The following is a 27,865-nucleotide window of genomic DNA, read 5'->3' on the forward strand; positions in this document are numbered from 1 at the left end:
ATGTGCTTAAGAAACGCCCGCACATACACAAGGTAGGGAGCCACACTGCTCATCGCAGAATCCTTCATGCGCCTCCACGGGGAGAAGTCCACCCGCACACACCAACGCCTGCCCAGGTCAGGCCTGGACACCGGCTCTCTGGGTCTCTCCAGGAGGTGGTAGAGCCATACCCCAAGTTTCAGCCGTGTAGTTGGCTGGGCCTTCAGGCTCTCTGGGGTGACTGGCACTCAGGAACAATACTCCAGGGACAGCGGAGGGGACAAGCTGTCTCCAGAGGAGGCTGGCTGTAAAGTCCTGGCTCTCTCAATGTCATCTAGCTGTTTCCCTGTGGCCATCTATTGGCCAGAAGCTTTGAGGTTCCCCCAAGGAGGGGCTTGGGGGGCAGGGGCTCAAAGCTGCCACTCACTGAAGATCCCTATGCTGGCTCAAACGTCCCTGTGCCTGCACCTGCTGTTACTTCTCCCTGGAATGCCCTCACTGCTCCCTGCATGTTGAGCCACCTTGGGCTCACTTCCTGGTCCTCTCGAACTTGTAGGTTTCACCTCCTCTGGGAAGAACTTATTGCCCCTTCCTGGCTGCCCACAGCACCCTGTTCCTTCCTCTGTGAGAGGGCTTGCCAGGTGGTCTTAGAAGTGGCCATGCTTGGCCAGGTGCGGTAGCTCACACCTGCCCAGCATTTCGGGAAGCCAAGACGGGCAGATCACTTGAGGTCAGGAGTTCGAGACCTGCCTGGCCAATATGGGGAAACCTCATCTTTATTAAAAACATAAAAATTAGCTGGGCATGGTGGCAGGCGCCTGTGATCCCAGCTACTCAGGAGGCTGAGGCAGGAGAATCACTTGATCCCGGGAGGCAGAGGTTGCAATGAGCCAAGATTGTGCCACTGCACTCCAGCCTGGGCAATAAGAGTGAGACTCCGTCTCAAAAAAAAAAAGAAAAAAGTGGCCATGCTCCTGCTGTCTCCCACTCTCAACACAGGCCCCTCGAGGGCAGGGCCAGGCTTACCCAGCCTGTACTCATGGTGAAGGGAATTATCAGGCTTACCAACTAGACATGCGCTAGGTGACAAGCAGAGATTCCAAGAGGCCTCTCTCAGCCCCCTTCTCATCCCCCAGAACCGCCAAACTGCTAGTGACATTCCTGCTTCATCATTAACATAAGTCAGAAAGAGTCAATGCTGACCACCACCCCCACCAAAGTCTCTATAGGAAGTGAAGGCATATTTAGCTGCCACGGCCCAGGCTTGTTCAGATTTCCCACCGTGCCGTAGGATGACACTGGGTTACAACCATCCCACACAAGGAGAGTGACAGGTCCCAACTTGCGTCTGGCCCATGTTTTACAAGAAGCTTGTCCGGCAGGCAAAATAGCCCTCAACACAGGAGCACCTGTTGCAGCACCTGTCAGTGGCGTCCGGCACCCTGGCAGCTGACCTCTCAGTGCAGCCGGCAAGGACACCCTGGGAAGAGGACGCAGTGGCCCTACGAGTGAACGACGGAGAAGCCGGAGGGAGGAGGCCTGGCCTGTCTGTGAGTATGTCTGAGACAGAGAAACGTGGGGACACCACCACCACGTGACAGGGAAGCCCCTGGCAGTTCTACTGCTTCCATCCAGGGACACACAAGAAAAGAACATCCGAAAAACATGGCTTGCTTTTGCAAAAGCATTGATACTTAGGATGATTTGTGTTGTTCATCTTTCCTTCCTTCCTTCCCTCTTTTCTTTTTCTTTCTTTCTCTTACCTTTTTGTTTATTTGATCAGATTCCTGTTCACACAGGCTCCATCCTCATAGACATAGACACAAGAATTTTTAAGGTGCCCTGGCTTTGAGTGAGACACCCTAAATGAAAATTGCCCGCAGGCTGCCAATATTGCTTTCCAAAGAAACAAAAATTCTCCATGAGATGCCCATTTTTAACACATATGCTCTGCATTTTGCAAGGAAGAGGACTGGCAGAGGTTTATTCACACTGGTCTGGGGATGGCTTCCGATGCTGTTTCAGATACAGTTACCCTGCAGGTCACCGGCTCCTCTCTGGTTCCTTCCAGGCCTTGGAAGCTCATGATGCCCATTGTTTCTATACCCACCGCCCAGGCAGCTGTCCATCTGCTGATGCTCCTAATAGTTTGCCCTCAGAAGACCACGAGGAAGCATGGGGTGCCTGGCCATTCAGAGGTCCTCAGTAAGTAGAAGCAGCTCCAAGAAGTCACTGCCTTGAGTGTGCTTAGCAACTGCCATGAGGGCATCCATGGGGACTCAGAGCTCTCGGGTAGCAAGCCAGGTCTGTTTTCCCATACTCCCTGCCTACCCTGCAGAGGCCTCATGCTGCAAACTGCACAAAAATGCCCTTTGTTTCCAAGACAAGACACTAGCCAAAGCCCGCAGCATTACAGTGGAAATCTCATGGGTTTCTAATTATACTCCCAAAGGAAGCCCTACCCACAAGAGGGTGGGAAGCAGGGATTTCTAGAATGCACGTCCACACCCCCACGGGGCCACATCTTTTCCACACATAAGAAGCGGGGACAGGGACCTCCCTCTTGGCGGGGAGGCAGGGCTGGCAGGAGCAGCGCGTTCTCCCAGCAGTATGCCTTTGGGCTGCGCCTGTCACAGCTGCCGGGCCGCCTGCCACACACACAGGAGGAGAAGCCCACATCTGTCTCTTCCTGGAGGACGCCTAGAGGGTGTAACAAAGTCTTCTGTAATAAACCGGGAATGCAAAGAGGCCCAGAGCATCCACACAACTGCACACTAGGCAACAAAGCTCAAAACACATGCAGCCGAAACCCAAACGCCTCTTGAAAGAACCATTTCGAAACCCCAGGGCACTCTTGTACTCTGGTTAGCTATCATTTCTTCTTTCTAATTAGCCTTTTTAAGTACAGAGTTAGAGATTCATTTCTATAGAACTCCCTCCCTCCCTCCCCAAACTCTGGCCCTACGCACTTGAGGTCTTATCTCCTACCCTGCCTGTATTCTTCCTCCTTCATTTCCTACCTGGCTGAAAACTTCGAGAAAAAAAAGCCTGTCTGATAGGCACAGGCTCTAAGTCACAAGATGTTACCAGAGAGTTACCTGGGAAATAAGAAGCAGGTTACTCTGCCTTACTGCCCTGGTGCCAAAAACATGATTTTCCTCTTTCCACTCAATCATAAAATAACCCAAAGCCATGATTCATCTGATTTAAATGTAGTCTGTTTCCTAGAGAGAACTGAAACATTTGGTTGAGTTATGTCTAAATGGGAAAAACAAGTACCTGTGAACAGATTAGCCATGTGCAGACAAAGAAGTTCACAAAAACACTAAACCAAACATGCAACGTCTGAAACTCTTTGTTCTTTCACACCTATTGGCCTGAAAAGTTGCTCATGATTCATTGTTTGGGTAGAAAAACGTGCCAAAACAGCATGTATAATACAGTCTTATTTCTATAAAAAAGAAAGTTTCACATCTATGTACTCACACACACTCTAGTGGTTACTGTTAAGTAGTGAGATGACAAGTAACTGTGTCTTTCCTGTTTATTATCTGTATTTTCTACAGCTTAACATTACCTCTGTAATAAGAAAAGCCAGCACTACTTAGTCTTTCCAAACAGTCAGTCATCTTTAGGCCTGAGGACTGCAGTGGGCTTGTGTCTAGTGACTCACCTCCAAGTTCACTCACATTCTGATTTTATTTCAACCACAAACAGCACAAACTTCTCAAGGAAGGGAAGCAGAAAAGGCAAAAGAAAAGCAAAAGAAGAGATAAAACGTTTAAGGACTTGGGAGCAGGGACAGGGACTCTTCTTCGTCCCAGATGACATATCTACACAGAAAACCCAAAGATTCCACATTTATCCTACAAGAATTAATAAAAGTTTAGCAAGGTTGCTGGATTTTTTTTTTTTTTTTTTTTTTGAGACGGAGTCTCGCTCTTTCGCCCAGGCCGGAGTGCACTGGCACGATCTTGGCTCACTGCAAGCTCCGCCTCCTGGGTTCACGCCATTCTCCTGCCTCAGCTTCCCGAGTAGCTGGGACTACAGGCGCCAGCCACCGCGCCCGGCTAATTTTTTGTATTTTTAGTAGAGACGGGGTTTCCCCGTGTTAGCCAGGATGGTCTCGATCTCCTGACCTCGTGATCCACCCACCTCGGCCTCCCAAAGTGCTGGGATTATAGGCGCGCGCCACCACACCCAGCCAGTTGCTGGATTTTTTTTAAAAAAATCAGCATCTTTTAAAAATAACTGCAATAAACAAAAAGTTTAAAAATAATATTTTTTAAGAGACATCAAAGTCATGAATCATGAGATGGCGGCTTGCAGAGAAATCTGTTTTTGACACTGTCCCCAAAATGACAGCAGAGAGAAGCTGGCAGCCCCAGAAGCAGAAACCCAGGCATGGAGACTGGTCAGTGGGACAAAGGGGTTCTTTACGGCTGATGGTCTGGAGCGGGAAACTTATACAGAGGGATTTGCAGGGTCCTGAGTTTCTGCCTAGAAGAGGGGCAGAGGAGACACTACTAAGGTGCTTCAGGGAGCTAACACTATTCCTGTATTAAAAACCACCAAGTGCTGGCTGGGCGCCATGGCTCACAACTGTAATCCCAGCACTTTGGGAGGCTGAGGCGGGTGGATCACGAGGTCAAGAGATCGAGACCATCCTGGCCAACATGGTGAAACCCCGTCACCACTAAAAATACAAAAAATTAGCTGGGCATGGTGGCACGTGCCTGTAGTCCCAGCTACTCAGGAGGCTGAGGCAGGAGAATCACTTGAACCCGAGGGGCGGAGGTTGCAGTGAGCCAAGATAGCGCCACTGCACTCTGGCCTGGGCAGCAGAGCGAGACTCCATCTCAAAAAAAAAAAAAAAAAAAAAAAAAAAAAAAAACCACCAAGTGTTGAAGGGCCCCGCACTATTGCTGTGTCAGATAGAGATGGAATGCACATCATTAAAGTGGCCAACGAAAATGACCCAGAGCGTGCCTGGAGACCAGATGTCTCGCTTACTTTTGCTCTCGCAACACGCCAGCCAGCAAGCCAACCTGGACTTTCAAAACACAAGCTTGGACTTATCTGTTAACTTTAACACCTACCAGGTGGTTTACCTTTAGTAGTTTGTTTGTTTCACAGCCAGCAGCAATGCCAATATGGCAGTCATTGTCAGCCTAGAAAAGGAACTCGCTCCATTATTTGAAGAACTGAGACAAGCTGTGGAAGTTTCTTAATCTGACACTGGTTTCAACGTGTGCCTTATCTTCATCATACCAGACACAATGTCAATCCAGCAACCAGGCCACAATAATATGGACGTCTATGCCCTCAGGGAAAGGCCCCTTTTCCCACCTTCTAGGAAACAGTCTATAAAGAGAATTTCTCAGCAGATCGATTGTCATATTTCCTTGTTTAGGGTCTTCTCTTATTTAGTGGGATGTGGAGACACCACAAAAATAGTTCTGTCTATCATGCTTCCCATGGAGTTAGTTCAGTCACCAAAGATTGATGAGACGCTGTTCACTGGCTCAGAATCAAAACAGTACATTGATCCACTCGAACCATTAAACGCTCCCTATTGTACAATATTCCCAGCCGTGCAGGAGGAAGCAGACTCTTTTGACTGTGAATAGTAATAAGGACATGGTTTTCTTCACATTATATTTTACTTCTTTGTAGTGAATGTGAGACAGATAAAATGGCTTAGCGATAAAATCAATACAATCACTAACTTTCCTATGTACACAGTCATCCCTTGGTATCCTCAGAGAATTGGTTCCAAGACCTCCTGCAAAGACCAAAATCCACAGATGCTCAAGTCTTTTATATAAAACGGTGTAGTATTTGCGTGTATCCTATGCACATTCTCTAGTATACTTTAAATCATCCCTAAATTATTCCTAATACCTAATACAATGTAAATAGTTGTTATACTGTATTGTTCTTTGGATTTGTATTATTTTCATTGTTGTATTGTTTTTTTCCCAAAATTTTCTTTTTTTTTTTTTTTGAGATGGGGTCTTGCTCTGTTGCCCAGGCTGGAGTGCAGTGGCATGTTCATGGCTCACTGCAGCCTTGATCTCCCAGGCTCCAGTGATCCTCCCACCTCAGCCTCCCAAGTAGCTGGGACTACAGGCATGCACCACCATGCCTGGCTAATTTTTGCTTTTTGTGTGTGTGTGTGTGTGTAGAGGTGGGGTTACACCATGTGGTCCAGGCTGGTCTCAAACCCCGGAGCTCAAGAGATCTGCACTCCTCGGCCTCTCAAAGTGCTGAGACTACAAGCATGAGCCACCATGCCCGAGCCCAAACATTTTCCATTTGTGGTTGCTTGAGCCTGCAGATGTGGAACCCTCAGGTACAGAGGGCTAACTGTGCATTATTTTGTGGTATGAATAAATATTACTAATTGATTTGATTCTTTTCAAAGGGTGCTGCCCTTTACCTAAAATGCAAATTACAGCTAATGGGATTTTTCTCCCATTCTGTTATCCATAACCAATCCGTTTTAATGCTTTCAGGTTCTTTATAAGATTTAGGTGTGATTCACTAACAAACTGAGCTTCCAAAACCAATATGTATGTAAACATGATAATACAGTCATTTTCTCCAGACATGAGTATAAATAGTACTTTAAAGTAAAAAATATACATATCAAAATGTAAAACACCGATGAGAATATATCTTAACAAAAATGTATAAAACATTTATACATAAATTTTTTAAAGTACTGAAAAACATTTTTTTAAATACCTAATAAATGGAAAATCATTCCGTATTCATGTATTGGGAAAGTCAATGTAAAAGTGCTGATTCTCCCTAAATTGATCCACAGGCAATGCAGTTCCAATCAAAATCCCAAACATTGTCTTCTTGAGTCTGACAACTGATTTATGCAGAAGGGCCAAGGACCGCCAAGGCTGTGCTGAGGAACACAGGTGTGGAAGGCTTGCCTTCCCAGACATGCAGAAGCCATGGAATCCGGGGAGCCAAGATAGGGACCAGCCTGCATTTCTGTTCCACTTTTACTACTAATTGGGACTTTGGCCAAGCAATGCCCTTTCTCTGGGTCTTCGAGCCCTCGTCTCAAAACTATGCTCATCCTCAGCTCTTCCATTAAGAAGCTCACATATTCAAAGTACACCTCAAAATGATCTGAAAACCCACACTACAATCCTAAAGTCACAAAGTCATTCTGACTTTCCTAGAGAAAGCCTTTAAGAAACACACCTGCCTTTGGAGCTCATCGGTAAACTCCATCCAAGCAGGAACGCCACCCACCCAGCCACCCACCCAGCCACCCACATCCTCAGCTATTGACATAAGCGAGGCTGAAAGAGAAGTTTCTGTTTGGGTGCCTGGTGTGTGGCACACACGGCTGCCTGGGCCGGACCCCCGACAACCAGTGGACAACTAGCTTGCTGTCTGAGGCACAATCCTCCTTTTCCTTCTATAAAGGTGACTTTGTGTTCTCCTTTGGGAAAAGTAATAAATAAGCAATTCTCTGCTGGGTTTCTGGGTGCAGTGTGTTCTAGGAAGGGATCTGATATGGTTTGGCTGTGTCTCCACCCAAATCTCATATTGAACTGTAGCTCCCACAACTCCCACGTGTTGTGGGAGGGACCCGGTAGGTAACTGAATCACAGGGCTGGGCATTCCCGGGCTACTCTCGTCCTGACAGTGAATAAGTCTCACAAGACCTGATGGTTTTCTAAGGGGGAGTTCCCCTTCATAAGCTCTCTTGCCTGCCGTCATCCACGTAAGATGTGACTTTGCTCCTCCTTGCCTTCCACCATGATTGTGAGGCCACTGCAGCCATGTGGAAATGTGAGTCAATTAAACTTCTCTTTATAGATTTCCTAGTCCCAGGTATGTCTTTATTAGCAGCACGAAAATGGACTCACACAAGATCAGAGCAGGTCTCTCCATGTGCAGAACACCCCAGGACCCAACACTTCACTAAAAAACAAGAACACATGGACACCATGCCTGACCTCGAGGTCCCACCAACCCACTGCCCCAAGCCCAGGAGGAAGCCTCTGTCTCCACCCTGTACCTGTATTTGATGTCAAATACTGTGGAGTCCTCATCTTCATCATCCTCTTCATTTAGTGGCGCCATTTCCACTCGCTCTGCTGGAGTGGTGATGATATCATACTTGCGTGTCTTCTTTAACCTCTTTCCTGACCTGCAGGAGAAGAAGCACATTCATGAGAACACAGCTGGGAGAGAAAGAGTCACTGGGCCCCAAGCCCCAGAGGACCCGACAGCAACTTAGCAGCTGGTGTTTAGTCACGTTTCCTTCCTCTGTCTGAGAGTGTGAAGATCTGATGGAAGGCAAACCACACTGCTGCCTCCAGCCTGGCTGCTGAGACTGCTCCCAGGAGATTCGGTTCACACCCTGCTGCCCCACTTATGGTCATGGGACCTCGAGTGAGTGACCGACCTCGCTAACCCTTAAAGCAGAGGTCCCTGGTCTGAGCACTAAAAACTCAGTAAGCAAGATAAATACACAAATGCAATGTATATTTTGTATATATATTATATAATATATATTTTGTATATATATTATATAATATATATTTTATATAATATATATTATAATATATTATATTATATATTATATTATTATATTATATATTATATATTATTAAATATATTATATATAATATATTACATATAATTTATAATATATTATATATAATATATTACATATAATTTATATTCTATATTACATATAATTTATAATAAATATTACATATAATTTATAATATAATATATATTATATTATATATTATATATTATATAATTTATAATATATTATATATAATATATAATTTATAATATATTATATATAATATATATAATTTATAATGTAATTTATATTATATATTCTATAATATATCATATATTTATATAATATAATATATTTATATAATATATTATATATTATATAATATATATTTATAATATTATATATTATATATTATATATAATTTATAATATATTATATATAATATATAATATAATTTATAATACATTATATATAATATATATAATTTATACTATATTATATATAATATATAATTTATACCATATTATATATAATATAATATATAATTTATACTATATTATATATAATATATATTATATATAATTTATTATAAATTATATATAATATAATATACATTATATAATTTATATTATATATAATGTAATATATATTATATAATTTATAATATATATAATATATAATTTATATTATATATAATTTATATATTATATATTATATATTATATAATTTATATTATATATAATAAATATATAATGTATATAATTTATATTATATACATTATATATATATATAATTCTTTTTTTTTTGAGATGGAGTCTCGCTCTTTCACCCAGGCTGGAGTGCAGTGGTGTGATCTCAGCTCACTGCAAGCTCTGCCTCCCAGGTTCACACCATTCTCCTGCCTCAGCCTCCCGAGTAGCTGGGACTACAGGCACCCACCACCACGCCCGGCTAATTTTCTTTTTGTATTTTTTGTAGAGACAGATTTCGCCTGTTAGCCAGGATGGTCTCGATCTCCTGACCTCGTGATCTGCCCACCTCGCCCTCCCAAAGTGCTGGGATCACAGGCGTGAGCCATTGCACCCAGCCACAAACGCAATATTTTAAGAAGGCAAAATTCATGCTTTAAAAAAAAGCCCCAAAGATCAAGATGGCCAATGAGGACCGGGTTTCTCACAGCCTGACGCTTGAGGGCGCCGCCCTATAGGCCAGCCAGGGGAGAGTTGGCTCAGAAACGGGCTGCTCTGTGCTTGTGTGATCAGGGGCAAGTCAGTTCATCTCCCTGAGCTTCCATTCCCTTACAAACCAAATTGGATAGGAATAGTCTTCCTCACAGGTGAGGGAGAATTGCATGAGATGATGCAGTTAAGCCGGCACACAGCAGGCTCTTGGCAAAAGTCACTATTAGGGATGATAAATAAAGAGGAGTTAAATACGCTACATCATTTCTCCTAGGTCAAGGGCTTGTGAAAATGAGTCAATTTTGTTTCCATCATGAGGATTCATGAGGAAAATGGTTACAACACTACAGTGTTCTGGTTTTGTTTTGTTGTTTTGTTTTGTATTTTAAAGACAGGCTCTCAGCCGGGTGCGGTGGCTCACGCCTGTAATCCTAGCACTTTGGGAGGCCAAGGCAGGTGGATCACGAGGTCAGGAGATCGAGACCATCCTGGCTAACATGGTGAAACCCTGTCTCTACTAAAAATACAAAAATTAGCTGGGCATGGTGGCATGTGCCTATAGTCCCAACTACTCAGGAGGCTGAGGCAGAGGTTGCAGTGAGCTGAGATTGCGCCACTGCCCTCCAGCCTGGGTGACAGAGTGAGACTCCATCTCAAAATAAAATAAAATAAAGACAGGGTCGCATTCTATCACCTAGGCTGGAGTGCAGTGGTGAAATCATAGCTCGCTGCAGCCTCAACCTCCTGGGCTTAAGCAATCCTTTCGCCTCAGCCTCCTGAGAAGCTGGGACTACAGGTGCACACCACCACACCTGGCTGGGTTTTTTTTTTTTTTTCTATCTGTAGTAGAGACGAGGTCTTGTTATGTTGCCCAGGCTGGTCTCGAACTCCTGAACTCAAGCGATTCTCCCGCCTCAGCCTCTCAGAATACTGGGGATGACAGGCTTGGGACACTGTGCCAGACCTAACACTATGTTTTTACCTTTAGGATGGTAGAGGGTCACTGTGGGCTGCAGGGAAAGCACTGACAGAAGCCACTTCAGCCTCTAGCCTAAGACTCTCTGCACGAAGGCTGCGATATGTATCAGAACATGGCTGGAAGGTCTAGGACGCCACTGGGAATAACACTATTAGTGTGATGACTGACGTTCTTTGTGTTTGTTCCTCCACTCTCTTGAACTTTCTCCTAACTGCTTTATATTCACTGATGTCCCTCCTTTTTCAGAATATTTAATACTGTCTATGAGAAACCAGCCAACCCAGAAAGTCATAAACGGGGCATTGAAGAATCAGGTTCCCTACACATTCTTCTTGCTGACCATAAGCTATTCCCGAGTGGAGACCACATCAAAGACACACGCGAGATCTCTTTGTCTTCAGCACGTAGAAACTCTCCAGTAAGTTGGCAAAATGAATGAAAACAAAACTTCACTTTCAGATTTTCTAAAAATTTCTTAACAACAGCAACTTGGTCTTGTCTTAACTGATATGATATGATTTACCAAAAACATGGTTTACCAAAGTGTCACGTCATGTCTTTGGCATAAAGCAACCGATACAACCCACAGCACCCACTTCTCATGGTTCCTTGGGTACGGAAAAGGAGTAAGATTTTGGAAGAGGGGGAACAATCAGCTGTAAAGTCTGATGATACCCAAGCCTTATCACAAAGCATTTTTCCTCTCTGCTTTCATCACCGGTATACACACACACGCACACACAGGCATGGGTGTGAATCTACCCGGATTCTGAACACAGGATAAAGCATGGTGCAAATGCCAAGCCTGGTGATAAGAGGATAAACCAAAGGGGCACACTGCCAGTCACCTTGCCAGTAGCCCTGGGACAACAGTATTTAGAAATCAAGCTTTGTGTGGGACTTAAATGCTAACTTTATAAACAGTTGGATCCACATTGTCTCTCCCAAGAGATTCTTCTCTCCACATCCCTCCAAAGGAGTAAAATAAATCTCTGCATTCTGCCCTAGATGACTTATAACCCCAGACCAATTCCATCTCAACACTGGCAGGAGGAAATTTAAGCCCAGAAGTGGATCCAAATGCCACAAGCAATCCAAGACAAAACCACATGAAAAACCACCCATCCTCAATCCTTTGAGACTAGGGTCAAACTCCCGATCTACACGCCTTTCTCAGAAAGACAGCCCTAAATCTCTGTCCGGACAAGTTGCGGCTGTCTGGCAGGAGAGCTTGGCTTCTGCAAAGGGACAAGGCTGGGCTGTCCATTTCTGACATGCAGCTAAACAAGCATCTGCAACGGGAGAAAAGAAATGTCCTTTAAACCCAAGGACATGAGAAAGTCCCCTGTGGACCCTCAAAAGGACACACCCAGATGGCTTCAGGCTGAGGAGTCATAGTCATGTTTGTGACTCTTTTTCAGGCACCACAAAGCCCAGAAAATGCAAAATCGGATTAGCAAACCTCATTGCATACTTGGAACTTGATGCCTCGTGTAGTCATTGGCCCTGGGGCAGGACTGATGGCTGACCCTGGGAGAAAGCTCCGGAGGCTCTGTCTTCAGCCCTAGCCCTGCCTCATGGGAGTGAATCCCTAACACCTATAAAATCACTTTCCTTCTCTATAATCTTATCATTCACGTATATAGAGTCTTACAATAAGAAAATTAGCCTGCTGAGCTAAAATAAGGCCCTTGAACACCAACCCATGGGAGAAGGAGGAAAACTACGCTAGCATCCAGAACACTGTGGCCCATGATGCTTTAATGCCAGCCTCTGCAGCCAAGCAACCCCAGGAAATAAAAAATCCCAAGATTATATACCAAAGGTGTGATGGCTAATGCTCTGTGACAACTTGAGTGGGCCACAGGGTGCCCAGACGTTTGGTCACACTGTCTGCGAGGATGGCCCTGGATGAGATTAACAGTGGAATCAACGGGCTCTGAGTACAGCAGATGGCCCTCCCTAATGTGGGTGGGCCCCATCCATGCAGTTGAAGGTTTGAATAGAACAAAAAAACACAGCTTTCCCTCAAGGAGTAGGAGAACTCCTCCTGTCTAACTGCCTTCCAACTGGGATATCAGTTTTTCTCCTGCCTTGGGACTCAAACTAAAACATCGGCTCTTTGTGAGTCTGCAGCTTGTCTGCATTTAGGCTGGACCTTATACCATCAGCCCTCCTGGGTCTCCAGCTTACAGATGGCAGATCTTGGGACCTGTCAGCCTCCATAATCACATCAGCTGATTCCTCACAATAAGCCTCTCTCTCTCTCTCTGTCTTTGTCTCTCTCTCTCTCCTCTCTTTCGCTCACTATCTCTCCACACACACACACACACACACACACACACACACACACACACCCTATTGATTCTGTTTCCCTGAAGAATCCAAATACAAAAGGCTATTAGCAAGAGTCCTCATGTATGCTTCAAATGCCAGTTTTGACATAGTGAGCTGGAGAAATTACATTTCAAACAATCAACTCTCTGAAACACAACTCTCTTTACAAAAGAAGAGCAATTTCTGCTGTTTCCACTGCTGGGTGTGTTAACAGGGATAAAACTGAGACTCCTGAGAAGTTTAAAGACATCGAGACACGTTCCCAGCTGTGGTGCACCGGCTGTGTGGACAAGGGTCTCCGTGGATGGTAGCAGGAAACCTCATAGCGTATAAATGGAGTTGGGGGTGCAGGGACAGGGAAGTGGGATTGAGGGTGCAGGAAATCTTCACATATTTCTTTCTTTTTTTTTTTTTTTTTTTTTTTTTTTGAGACAGAGTCTCGCTCTGTAGCCCAGGCTGGAGTGCAGTGGCACAATCTTGGCTAACTGCAACCTCCACCTCCCAGGTTCAAGCAATTCTCCCTGCTCCGCCTCCAGAGCAGCTGGGATTACAGGCGCCTGCCACCATGCCCAGCTAATTTTTGGATTTTTAGTAGAGATGGGTTTTCGCTATGTAGGCCAAACTAGTCTTGAACTCCTGACCTCAGGTGATCTGCCTGCCTCAGCCTCCCAAAGTGCTGGGATTACAGGCATGAGCCACCGTGCCCAGCACATTTCTCAAATTAAAAGGAGAATTCTTCCTTTACTAACTATGCACCAGTCAGAAGCTGGGAAATTTAGGAACAGAGCCAATCAGCATTTTCCACATACCTTCAGATCCGCAAGCCTGTCTGAACAGTGGGCTCAGAGAACAGTGCAGTTCTGCCTCAGAGAGAGAGAAAACGTGAGAAAATGGGAAAATAAAGTGCATTCGAAGCCTAAAAACCCTAACCAAGTCTGGCTCTCTCTTCTCTAAGTGTAGATTCTTTAACGTGTCTTTTTAAATAATAGTCCATAAGGCTGGGCACAGTGGCTCACGCCTGTAGTCCCAGCTACTTGGGAGGCTGAGGCAGGAGAATCACTTGAACCCAGGAGACGGAGGTTGCAACAAGCCAAGATCTCGCCACCACACTCCAGCCTGGGTGACAGAGTGAGACCCTGACTCAAAATAATAATAATAATAGTCCCTAAAAGTTTAACTTTTCCTGGGTGCCAGCTAAGCGATTTAAATTTGTGATCAAATGTAAAACATCTAAAGCACGCTTCAAGGCATGTGCTGCTGGTATCCCTGTCTAACAACTGAGGAGACTGAGGCTCAGGGAAGCCGACTTGCCCACAGCCATGTAGCTAATCAGTAGCAGAGCTAGGGTTTGAAGCAGGCAGTCCAGTGACCAGGAGACTTTCAGTGGGGCCTCCTTCCCACGTGGGTGAGTGACAGTGCCGCACAACTACCCATGGTCTGAAATGTGCCGCGGAGATAGGCTGCATGGGGCTTGAGAGTATAGACTGGAAGCAACTCGGGAAAATCACAGGGCATAGTGAGCACATATGACCCCTGAGAGGGCCAGGGGGTGCTCCAGCTCAGACCTCCCCAACAGGTCGCCTTGAGTCATCCCTGGTATGCCCTGCTCTGTCACTCCCACTCACTCCCATCCAAGAGCCCCACTCCCCGCCTCACCGGAGTTCGCAGCCACTTGACTTTAGCACCAAAAAACTCTTTGCCCTCCCTCATCACACTCTGGAATGTGTCACTTTGCACAGCCCACATTTTCATATTCCACACTAATCTGGACACACTTCTAACAAACCCTTCCTAAACTGTGACTCCCTCAGTTGTGCTGGTTTGCAGCCAGCCCACGCCCACTTCCTCCCTCCTTTTGGCATCTGTATCCTCTGTGCCCTGGGTGAAGCCCCTCCCACATGGGCCTGGCCACACCCCCAGTTCCAGGAGTGGACGTGAGCCTGGAGCCTGAGCCAATCCAGGCATTGCTACCCCCAGGCCATGGCAATGGCAGAGGAGCAGGGCAGTGGGCAGGGGAAGGCACGACCAACCCGAGCCAATGACTCTCTGCTGTGAAGGCTGGAACAGGGCAGGTGGGTGTCCCTCCCACTGGCCTTGAGGCCCAGATGACATAAGCCATCATGCCACCATCTAGAAGCAGAAAGTAAAGGCAATATGGTGGAGGGCAGATTGGAAAGAGAGAGACCAAGTCCTAAATCGACTACCAAGCCAGCTCTCCTTAAAAACTACAAGGCTACTCTCTCTTTCACCAAAGCCAGCCGGGGCCGGGTTTTCTGTCACACACACAACCTAGCAAACCTTAACTGCCTCGAGGTCTCAGGGAAGGTACTGCACGAAGGGAAACCACCACTGTAATCACAACACCTTCCTGGGGCTTTTTCCACATTTTAATAGTTAGCCTTCCATATGTAAGTATAATTTTCCTATATCCTCAAGCCTGTTTAAACCCCAGGACTCTGCCCCTTATAGAAACAATGAACCACACACACAGAAGCAGAGTTGACATTTTTTGCTTAGGGCTACCTGTAAGCAGGCTTTCAATGAGGACAAACAACCGGCAACTGCACCTCCCAGAACTGCCATGAGCCTGAGGCAAAGGCAGATACTACACGGCTGTGATGAAGCTGAAATCCCTGGGTCCATTTGTGGGCAGTGGGCCAGCCTTGGGGACAGGGCCCTCATTTTACTCAAAGACACACGCAGCTCAAGGACAAAGTGCCTGGTTCTAGAAAGAGCCCAGGTTTGCAGTCAGACTTGGGTTCGCAGCCCAGTGCCCCCATGTCCAGAGCCTGTCCCCTCAGCTGTGTACTGGGTGGTGCTGGGGGCCAGTGGGACGGCAGCCTACAAGGACAGACCAGCTAGCACTCCCCATCGAAGAACGAACTTTGGGAAATAAAGAAGTGAAAAGACTGCTGGCCCATCTTCCACAGCAGGAATCCTTCTTTTCTGAGATAGGCTACTGTTAACCAGGAGGCCTCAACCTGATTGAGATGTAAAGTGGTCGTTTTATTAATAAATAAATGTCCATATTGTCTTCACAGGAATAGGCAAGGCCAGGTAATTTCTAGAAGAGATAAAGCAACCTTCCATCTGAACCAAAACTCATTTCTAACAAGAGAGAGGAGAGGTTCAAAATTCTTTTAGTCTGAAATATAATCCTGAAGCCAGAGGGTTTGTTTACTCAACGGACTATTCACCAGCTGCTCAGAAACAGGTTTCGTGTGAGTGCTCATACGTCCCACTTATACAAACAAGGAGGCCGAGGGAGGACACCAGGCCCTGGCAGCCTACAGAGGGGGAGGCCTTCCTTCCTCGCCCTCACCCACAAAGAGAATAAAACAGGACTAAACCCTTTAGACTCAGTTCCGTTTTGAGTGTGACAGTCAGAGCCACCAACTCTAAGTGCAGAGACTGAGGTTCAGGGGTCAGCCCTGCAATTCCCCTGTCGGTGTGCTTCTGAGCAAGCCTCTCGTCATGAACCCGAATTTCTTCATCCATTTCTACTTCCTGCCAGGTGTGGTCCGGGTTCTGATGACACAGCCTCTAACACCTCTCACTCTACTTACTCCAGGGGGCCACAGGCTTTCTCACTTCTCCTGAGGCCATTCCAGGACATCACAACCAGGCTGGGTTTTCTCCTTCTTCCGAATCCTGCAGCCCCTCTTCATAGGCACATCCCTGCCACGGGGCACTGTCTACACATGACCTCCAGGCACACAGGCCCCTCCTGCATCATCCACAGCACTGGGGTGACGGTACCAGCAGGCACTGTGAGGCGACAACCCTGAGTGCCAGGTAATGCACATGTGATCTCATCACAGCCTCCCGCCAGTGAGGCAAGGAGGGCTCCCATTATCAAGGCAAGGAAACCAAGGCCAGAAGGCACTGAGTGACCTGTCCCAGGAAGCAAGCAGAGCTCGAATCCAGATGCATCACACTCCACAACATGAGCCCTTCACACTCCAACAAGAGGGTAGGAACTCACCTCGGACCTCTGGATGTGCCCCAACCCTACAACTCGGCATTCAACAGACACTTCTCAGGACCCAGAGGTGCCCCTGCAAGTTCTTTTGGTTGCCAGCCAGCTCCCACGATGACCAAAAGCAACCAAAACAAGCTTGTGTCAACAGAAGGAGGGCACGCTGCGCCTCTGACTAGGAAGTTTCAATCTCATAAAGATTTCAAGCCATCTAAATTAATCTGCAAGCTCAGTGAAATGCAGTAAGATACCGACCAATTTCTGCTGGGGATCTAAATGAGCTGATTCCAAAATTCATGAGGATGGGAGAAGCAGCAAGAATGGAATAGCCATGAAAATTCTATAAAGGAGTTAGATAGTAAAACATGCTGTAAAACTACAATAACTGAACACAGCGTGATATGGTTTGGAACTGTGTCCCCAACCAAATCTCATGTTGAACTGTAATCCCCAGTGCTGTAGGTGGGGCCTGGTGGAAGGTGACTGGATCATGGGGGTGGGCCTTCATGAACGGTTTGGCACCATCCTCTTCGCGCTGTTCTTATGATAGTGAGTGGGTGAGTGCCTGAGAGATCTGGTGGTTTAAAAGTGGGTGATACCTCCCGCCTTGCTCTTTCTCTTGCTCCTGCTCCCACCATGTGAGTGCCTGCTCCCCCTTTGCCTTCCACCATGACTGGAAGTTTCCTGAGGCCTCCCCAGAAGCAGAAGCTGCTATGCTTCCTGTACAGCATGCAGAAACATTAGCCAATTAAACCTCTTTTCTTTATAAATTACCCAGTCTCAGGTATTTCTTTATAGCAGTGCAAGAACAGACTAATACACAGTGGCATCCCACATTAACAATCAGATGCTATAGCAGAATAGAAAGTCCAGAAATACACCCAAATACACAATGGAATCTAGTATAGGATAAAGATGGCATTTCAAATGAGTGAGAAAAAGGTAACTCATTAAATATTTTGTTGATAACTACCCATATCTCACACTTTGTATCAGCATAAATTAGATGGATCAGACTTAAATGTAGAAAATAAAACCATAAAAGTACTAGAAGAAAACATGGGAGAAATCCAAAATCCATTTTTTTTAAAAAGGATGATAAATGTAAACACATAAAAATGTCTTAAAGTCAAGGTAAATAGGCAGGGAGCAGTGGCTCACACTTGTAATCCCAGCACTTTGGGAGGCTGAGGTGGGCAGATCACCTGAGGTCAGGAGTTTGAGACCAGCCTAGCTAACATGGTGAAACCCCCTCTCTACTAAAAATACAAAAATTAGCCGGGCATGGTGGTGGGCACCTGTCATCCCAGCTATTCGGGAGGCTGAGGCAAGAGAATTGCTTGAGCCCATGAGGCAGAGGTTGCAGTGAGTGGAGATTGTGCCACTGCACTCCAGCCTGGATGACAAAGTGAGACTCCATCTCAAAAAAAAAAAAAAGTCAAAGGAAATGATATACTGGGAGAACTATTTCCAACTCACTATAAATTTTGGTTTTTGTTTTTTGGTTCTTTTTTTTTAAGACACAGTCTCACTCTGTCACCCAGGCAGGAGTGCAGTGGCACGATTTTGGCTCACTGCAACCTCTGCCTCCCAGGTTAAAGTGATTCTCCTGCCTCAGCCTCCCAAGTAGCTGGGATTACAGGCACGCACCACCACACTCAGCCAATTTTTGTATTTTTAGTAGAGATGGGGTTTCACCATGTTGGCTAGGCTGGTTTTGAACTCCTGACCTCAAGTGATCCACCCGCCTCAGCCTCCCAAAGTGCTGGGATTACAGGCATGAGCCACCGCGCCTGGCTAACTCATTATAAATGTTTTAAAATTTAATCTCCTTAATATATATATAGTCCCTACAAACCAATAAAAAAGATCAATAATCTAATTGAAAAATTGGTAAAGAACATAACACAGGCAGTTCACACACACACACACACACACACAAACCCAAATGGCTCCACATTCTTAACTATGAAAAAATGTCCAATCTCACTTTCAATAAGATAAATGTAATTTTGATCTTCACAGAGATTCAATTTTTCACCTATTAATTTAGCAAAAATAGAAATGTCTGAAAACACACTGTTGGCAAGGATGTAGAGAAACACTCTCTCATTACTTGTTTGTGGACATGTAAATTGTTACAACATATAGAGAGAGCAGTGTGACAATATCCATCAGTTACAAAAGGTATAGCCCTTAGTCGGCAATTCCATTTCTAGGAATTTGTCCTACAGGTATGTTTCCACATGTGTGAAATGACACCTACATGCCCATTAACAGAAGACTGATTAAATAAATTATGTTACATCCATATAATGAACACTGAGCACCTATATAAATGAATGAAGAGCTTTTTAGGAATAACCACCCAGACACACAAGATATTTTTATAAAGCAAGGTAACAAGCATAGTGTATGTGTAAGAGATAGAAAAGATATCCACATGCAAAAGAATAAAGTTGGACTCCTATAAATCATGTAAAAAAATTAACTCGCACAATATACAAAAATTACCTCAAAATGGAACTTACATATAAGTATGTAAGACTTATATGTAAGAGCTAAATTTTTAGAAAAAAAAGCATAAATCTTTGCGACACTGGATTAGACAATGGCTTATTAAATATGACACCAGAAGCAAAAGCAACAAAAGAAAAACTAGATAAATTGGACTCATCAAAATTTAAAATTTTTGTGCTTCAAAGGATATAATCAAGAAAGTGAAAAGACACCCCCATAGAATGGGAGGAATCACTTGCAAACTATACATCTGATTAAAGTATTTGTATGTAGAATACATGAAGAACTCTTACCCATCAATAATAAAAAGACAAATAACCCAATGTAAAATGGGCAAAAGACCTGAATAGACAGTTCTCAAAAGAAGATTTACAAATGCACAATACACGAAGGCAAACAAGGTCAACATCACTAGCCATCAATGCATTGCAAATTAAACACACAACGAGATACCACTTTATACCTTAGGATGGCTATAAGCAAAAAGACAGACAATAACAAATGTTGGCGAGGATATAAGAAACCATAACCCTCATACACTTCTAGTGAGATGTAAACTAGTACAGCAATTTGGAAAACCATTTGGCAGTTTGTCAAAAGGTTAAACACGGAGTTATCATATGACCCAGCAATTCCACTCCTAGGTATATTCCCAAGAGCCATCAAAATACATGTCCACACAAAAACTCATATACTTGTTCAGAGCAGCATTATTCATAATAGCCCCAAAAAGGAAACAACTTAAATATGTGATATGGTTTGGCTGTGTCCCCACCCAAAGCTCATCTTGAATTGTAGTTCCCATAATCCCCATGTGTTGTGAGAGGGACCTTGTGGGAGGTGATTAGATTATGGGGGTGGTTCCCCCCATGCTCTTCTCATGATAGTGAGTTCTCACAAGATTTGATGGTTTTATAAGGGGATTTTCCCCAATCCACTTTGCACTTCTCTCTCCTGCCACCATGAGGACATGTTTGCTTCCCCTTCTGCCATGATTATAAGTTCCCTGAGGCCACCCCTGCCATGCAGAACTGTGAGGCAATTAAACCTCTTTCCTTCATAAATTTCCCAGTCTCAGGCAGTTCTTTATAGCAGCCCCTGAAAACAGGCTAGTACAATATCTATCTATTGATGAATGGGTAAATAAAAGATGGTATACCCATTCGATGGAACATAATGGCAATAAAAAGAAATGATACATGCTACACATAGATGAACCCTGAAAACATTATACTAAATAAAATAAGCTATTCACAAAAGACCACACATTGTATGGTCCCATGTATATGAAAGACCAGAAAAAGGGAAATCTATACACAGAAAGAAAATTTGGAGACACACAGAGATTAACTACTACGGATTCATGGTTTCAGTCTGGAGTGATGAATGTATTCTAAAATTGATTTTAGTGATAGATGCACAACTCTCTAAATATACGAAAAACCATTGAGTTGGACACTTTATTTGTTTTTTTTAGAGAGGTGGGGTCTGGCTATGTTGACCAGGCTGGTCCAAACTCCTGGCATCAAGCAATCCTCCCATCTTGGCCCCCAAAGTGCTAGGATTACAGGCATGAGCCACCATGCCTGGCTGGGTTGGACACTTTAAATGAGTGAATATGGTGTATAAGTTATATCTCACTAAAGTCATTATAAGAAATAGGGAAGGAATGTGTGTGTGTGTGTGTGTGTGTGTGTGTGTATGCATGTATATATTACACTCACTTGCTTCTATATTTATAAAATCTCCCTAGAAAGATTTGACAAGAAATTGACAACACAAAGTGAAGAAAACTGTGTGGCTAAAAGGTAAGAATACTTTTTGCCATATCCTCTTTTGTTCTTTGTGAATTTTGAACCATGTGAACATATGACCTATTTTAAAACCAAGTAAATAAATAAAATTCTATGTAAATCATTAAAATAAATTTTGAAATGGACTAAGTCTGTGTCAGGCTGCCCCTCTGGCAGGAGACCCTTCTCCCAGGGCCCACCCATGGCTGCCTCCATGTGGCTTTGCCCGGCTCTCCTGGTGACTTCAGAACCCAAACTCAGTGACTCAAACCTTTCCTCCACCTCGGCTGTTTCCATTTTTAAGCCCACTAAAGTAGTTCTGTAGCGCAAGGACCAGCGTTCTGCCAAAACCATATTACTTGTCAATGAACAGCACACATGAACTCTGACATTTGGAAAAAGTAATCAAGAAAATGAAAATGGATCATGGGAGAGGAAGACTGAAGCACACAGGTGCCGCCAGTGTAGACAGGAGGACTAGCAGGCGATCCTGAGCCAAGCGGTCCCTCCAATGCTCTGAGGACACAGACCTGTTTCACTTTTACCCTCTGAGCTCTACGCTGCACCTCCTCCTCAGGACATAAGAAGTAACAGAGCTTCCCCCAGAAAACCAGCTACACTTGAAGAAATGAAGAACATGACTCAGAACCCACTCTTCAGCCCTAGCCTCTGCCCCACCCTGTAAGGAACCAGGTGTTGGAGGCCCCTGGACAATCAACAGGCTAGCCAGGGTCTCACCACCATGGCCTGCCACCAAGACACATTCCCAATAACCAGCCTACCTCCCTTTCTGCCCTGGGCACAGCCCTCTGAGCTCCACCCGACACCTTCCACCTAGAGCATTTTCGACAAGCCACTGAGAGGCAAACACCGGTGTGATAGAAATCTCATCTTACTCCACTGCAGATGGGCCACTTCAGACAAATAAGTCACATGAGGCAAAAGCACTTTCCTCTAGTGCAGCAAGAGCCTCCAGATCTCCAGCAGCCAAGCTCCAACACCATCCAGCTCCGGCAGAACCCTCCCCAACACAGAGGCTGGGGAGACCCTGGATGCACCCTCGCCTCACCCCTGTCCTAGGGCACCCCCTCCCACCACGCTGCAGCCCCTCAGTTCCAGCACCCAGCACCCAGTCACCAGTCAAGCACCATGGCTCAACATACCAGGTCAATAACTCAAATGCCCCAAGGCCTTATAGATAAAAGAAACCAGAGCAGCAGGACTGCTGAGACCTAAACAAGGGAACAAACAACAGTGACAAGTGGTGGACAATACTCTGTCTTCAAGTCAAAAAGGCACAAATAGTGGCACCCTGCCCAGCCTAGGTGGAGTGGCAGCCACCAAGCTCCTGCCCGGCTGCCCCGGAACAGAGGTCTTGCACTTCCATGTATCCCCACCTGTCAAAAGAAGCAGGAAATCTAGATTTTTATATAAAGGCTCCTAACTTTTAAGTGTTCTCAACTATCTTAGTTTTTAAAACACTGTGCAGATCAAAAAACAAAACAAATGTCTGTGGGCCACATTTTTCGGCCCCAGGCCATCAGTTTACCATCTCTGACTTGGTTCTCTGACCATGGTTCATTAGGTCCTATGTGCCAAGCATGAGTGATATTTAGTAATTCAGCTCAAAATCATGAGCCCAGAGAGATGTAATGATATGCACGTTCCACTAAATCCTTCCTTATCTCTGTTCACCAACAGTTCAACCATGACTAAGGAGTATTGACCATTATTTATATAATCTAGCTGCTTCCTCTCCCTCCTGGGCACCATCCCATTGGGGTTAACCAAGTGTTAGCACTGTTGGTTGACCCCAGGATGGGCAGGCAGCACACAGCACAGACTGTGCCCCTGGGGGCTTACGCTTCATAGAGGATCATCCAGCATGGGCCAGACAACCCTGAAGAGCTCAATGACAAGTCTTCAGGTTTTTCTTCATTACACTAAAGTGTTTAGCCTCCATCTGCTCCCCATCCTGTTTCTCTTTCCCTCTCTCAGTCCCTGAGGGATAAATCCAATGCTTACTCTTCCAAGACAAAAGCAGCACACAGTAAATCCGGCAACAGCAAATGCCCCAAGACCTGTTCCTCCAGCTCTCGGGTGTGTTTGCAAAGGGTTGGTTCTGCTTTGTTTTTATATAAGGGGCCAGGGAAGGGAAGTGAGGTTTAAAGCAGAGAAGGTAGCCCCTAGGGGCAGCCCCATGGGGTCAAGGACAGGGGCAAGATGACCCAGAGGGGCCCTTGGTGGACCCAGGGGACCTGACCACCACCTGGAAACTCTGAGGTCACAGTGCTTTGGGGCACATGTCATAAGGGGCCCTTTCAGTACCACTTATCCCTGCCGCCCAGGTAGGGGAGGGTGGGAATGTCAGTCCTCACCACCCACTCCTTCTAGGCAGATGCTCCCAATGCCCCTCCACCCAGCCCCAAGGCCCAGCTGCATGGCTGGAGTTTTCATGAGCAAGTTTCACCTGTGAGTCCTCTTCTTCCTCACCAAACCTATCCCTTTCCCTGCCTGGTCACCCCCTTCACAATGTCCCCCTTCTCTATGCCCTTCAGGACAGCCTGACACTTTCCTCTTTCTCCTCTTCATCCATTCAGGCCTCCAGTCCTCCCAAGTGGTCCTTCCAGCACCTTCCACGGGTCTCCCCAGACATCCTGCACCCCCCACACCAGCCACGTCACTACTCATGCATTCTTGGTAAATCCTTGGTACAACCTAATCTGGACCAACATTTCTAGAGAAGCCCTGTGATTACTTCACTCTTGTATTAAAATCCTCCATTTGCTCCTCTCACCCACTACAAATCCCCTAGTCCTCCAGCTGGAATTGGCTTCCAAAATCCAGCTGCAATGGGAAGGGTGAGGCGGACTCCTCCCCTTCCCCAGCTGCTCATCCTTGAGCAAGACACTTCAACAATTGAGCCTTGGTTTTCTCATCTGTGAAATGGGGATGATAAACCAAAATTGAAATTCTAAGCCCCCAAACCATCTGAATGAACCCCTCCTCTCAGCAAGGCTATTGACAGCAATTTGGAATCTCAGCAGTGCCAAAGCTAACCTGAAAAACTAATTCAGGCCATGATGGGAAGGGTGGGGGGTTGGACATACCTGATTCTACCCTCCTCCCTTTTGGATTTATTGATAGACCCTCTAAGTCTGACAAGAAACATTTACAGTCTATTCTCTCCAAAGCCTGCTACCTGGAGGCTTCGCCTGCATAATAAAACCTTGGTCTCCACACCCACTTATCTTAACCCAGACATTTCTAAGTTTTAGACAATAACTTAACTCTTTCAACCAATTGCCAATCAGAAAATCTGTGAATCTACCTATGGCCTGGAAGTTATCCCCCCTTCCACTTATCCTGCCTTTCTGGACCAAACCAATGTACATCTTACATGTATTTGATATCTCATGTCTCCCTAATATGTATAAAACTAAGCTGTACCCCAACCACCTTGGGCACATGTTCTCAGGATCTCCTGAGGGCTGAGTCATGGGCCAGTGGCCACTCATATTTGGCTCAGAATAAATCTCTTTAAATATTTTACAGAGCTTGACTCTTTTTGTCGACAGGACTGACAGTGCACCACTCATAGGAGTGAGGAAAACATATAAAATGCTTATCACAGAGTCCATTACACAGTAAGGGCTTAATAAATACTAGTTGCTGTTATTGTCATCAACATCACAATTTCCAAGTGATTTCACAAACCCTACCCTCAGCAAAGCTTGCTTCACCCATCTGGTCCTGGAAGAACCTCTTCTTCCTCCCATCCTGCCAAGTCCTAATCGTCCCCCTCTCCTCCACCATGCCTTCCCAGACCATTCTGGTCCCTGACCCATCCTTTCTCAGTTTACCTAGCATTGCTTTTAATACATGGCTCCCCTGTGGGACTGGACGGCTCCTTATCTGCCAAGTAGAATCATTCAAGCCATAAGCCAAAAATAAAATTCTAAGCCCCCCAGCCAGTTGAACAGACCTGGCCAAGAGGACCCCACAGAAACCTGAAAAACTAACTTGCAGGCCTAGACAAGAAAGGAGGTCAGACACGCCACATTATACCCCTCCCTTTTGGAGTTTAGGCACAAATGACCAGCATTAATAATGAAATAGAGATCATAAGACTGGCAAAACAAGGCTCTTTGTGGCAATAAGATACCAAATTCCAACCTGATTCTGTGTAGCATCACATGACAGATAGCAGGCCCTGAAGGAAATGAAATTTTACCCAAAAATGTCTGTGACATGGTTTGAAATGGCCCTGCAAAGCCATCTTTTGTGGGAAAAGTTTTGCATCTATAGAGAATCTTCATTAATGCAGCTAGGCCTTTGGTGGATCTAGGAGAGATTAACTAAAAGTCTGGCACCTTTTAAGATCTGAAAAGAGGCATTTACCATCTATTCTCTCTGAAGCCTGCTACCTGGAGGCTTCATCTACATAACAAGAACCTTGGTCTCCACAACCCCCCTTATCTTAACTCAAGCATTCCTTTCTATTGACTTCAAGTCTTCAGACAAAGCTTAACTCTTTCAACCAACTGCCAATCAAAACCTCTTTGAATCTGCCTATGGTCTATAAGCCCCACTTCAAGAAGCCCTGCCTTTCCGGGCTGAACCAAAGTAAACCATCCATATATTGATTCATGTCTTTGCCTGTAACTTCTATCTCCCTAAAATGTATAAAACCAGGCTGAAACCTGACCACCTCGGGCCCACGTTCTCAGGACCTCTTGATATTGTTCCCCAGGTCAATATGGTCACTCATATTGGCTCACAATAAACCTCTTTAAATATTTGTAGAGTTTGGGGTTTTTGTCAACAAAGGGCATTATCCTATGCCTTAGATTGAGCTGGATGGTCCTTGACCTCTGATGTGTTCCATGGCACCTCTATGTTCACAGTGGGTGCTAATTAAACACCCTGGGAAGAACACTGTTTACTCAGCCGTGTTTGCTCCTAGGTGCTGGGTTCAGTGTTGGGGAGACCTGGCTGGACAGGGCCCAACTCAGCCCACCACATCTTGGAGGCCCAAAAAGGGCCAAGCTGAGCATCCAAGCCCCTAGGTTTAAGTCCTATTTTTCCTACAAACTCACTCAGTGACCTTAACCAAGCCTCCCCACTCTGGGCCTCAGTTTTCTCATCTGTACAATGAGTGTAGGGAGGTAGGCGGAAGGAGCTCTGAATGCAAAGAAACGCCTACCTGAGAAGGAGGGGTCTAGAAGGGCTCTGCCAGGCCTACAAGAGCCCTGCCCAAGCACTTTGCCATGGTCCCTCCTCTGTGCCACACCTGCCCATGAGAAAGGGTTTCCTCCTCCCTGCACCCTCAGGAAAATAAATAGCAAATCTAGATTCCTAGCAGATTGCCCTTAGATTAAGTATAGTTTATTTTTTAAGTGAAACAATAATAACATGATCCTAAATTCATGGTCCCAGGATTTCCCTTTGCAAATGGTTAGACCCAAAACCTCAGTCATAAAACTAAAGTACTAACACAATCCATGAAGGCTTCTTTGCCTAAATCCAGGAGTGTTCCCCTCTCTTGACACTCGCCCTACAGGATGCTCTACAGATACTGACATTGGAGTTCCCTTAGTCCCCACTGCTTACCCTAGATTTGCCTGGTGTCTCAAGAAGAACCTGCATTTGCAAAGACACCCATACACAAAGCCTACATGGGCATGAAAGTCTATGGGTAATGCCACATAAGTCAGGAGGCTCAGGCTTAAATTAAAGAGGGATGTTCTTCCCTTTCCAATTTGATAGAAGGAATCCACGTCAGGTGCCAGGTCTTCACAGTCCTGTTAATGGGGGCAGTCAGGAGGCGCCTCCTTCATCAGGGAATTAAGTAGTCAAGGAGGCTCACTTGGGCTAAAGAGTCAGCAATTCCATTTGAAAGAGCCTCAGAAACAGATGCACCTGCCTGATCATTGTGGCCATATGGCTGCATCCTCATTTATGGACAGAAGCAAGACCAAAAGGTTGGGTGTAAATTACATCTGTTTTCAGAATCGTATTTTTCAATATAATAGGACACTTGACTGCTTAAAGGGGAGCCAGAGACTTAGTTGACACAATCTCATTCTAAACCTGCAATAGCCCTTGGAAGCATGTACTCTAATTAATGATGAGAAATGGTGCCCAGAAAGGTTCAATAAACTGCCCGTATCAGACAACCAGCAGGCCTTGAAGCCGAGATTCTCGGCATCTCTCAACCCTGGCACCCTTGACATTTGGGGCTGCATAATTCTTTGGGTGGGGGTGGGGGTGCTGTTCCGTGCACTGTAGGATGTTTAGCAGCATCCTGGCCTCTACCCACTAGATGCCAGTAGTAAATTCCCCCTACCCCTACCCCCGCTCCCCATCCTGACAATCCAAAATGTCTCCAGATATAACCAAATAACACCAGGGGGCAAAATCCTTCCCAGTTAAGAACCATTTGAGCGATCTTGTTCTCTCCCTATACCGTGATGTTTTGGAGAATTGAATCAAGGGCTTGCTCTCTACTCTCTTTTTTAAAGA

At 45.3% G+C, this 27,865-nt stretch overlaps 1 protein-coding gene across 1 annotated transcript in view; it reads right to left on the reverse strand.

Annotated features, from left to right (window-relative positions):
* FAM174B (family with sequence similarity 174 member B) overlaps window positions 1-27,865 on the reverse strand; it is a 38,642-nt gene that overhangs the window by 4,795 nt on the left and 5,982 nt on the right. The window contains exon 2 of the mRNA XM_003846143.6: window positions 8,033-8,164. Within this exon, the coding sequence (XP_003846191.3) occupies window positions 8,033-8,164 (132 nt within the window). The remainder of the gene's footprint in view (window positions 1-8,032; window positions 8,165-27,865) is intronic.

This window comes from Pan paniscus, chromosome 16, assembly GCF_029289425.2.
Source record: "Pan paniscus chromosome 16, NHGRI_mPanPan1-v2.0_pri, whole genome shotgun sequence".
Classification (NCBI taxonomy): domain Eukaryota; kingdom Metazoa; phylum Chordata; class Mammalia; order Primates; family Hominidae; genus Pan; species Pan paniscus.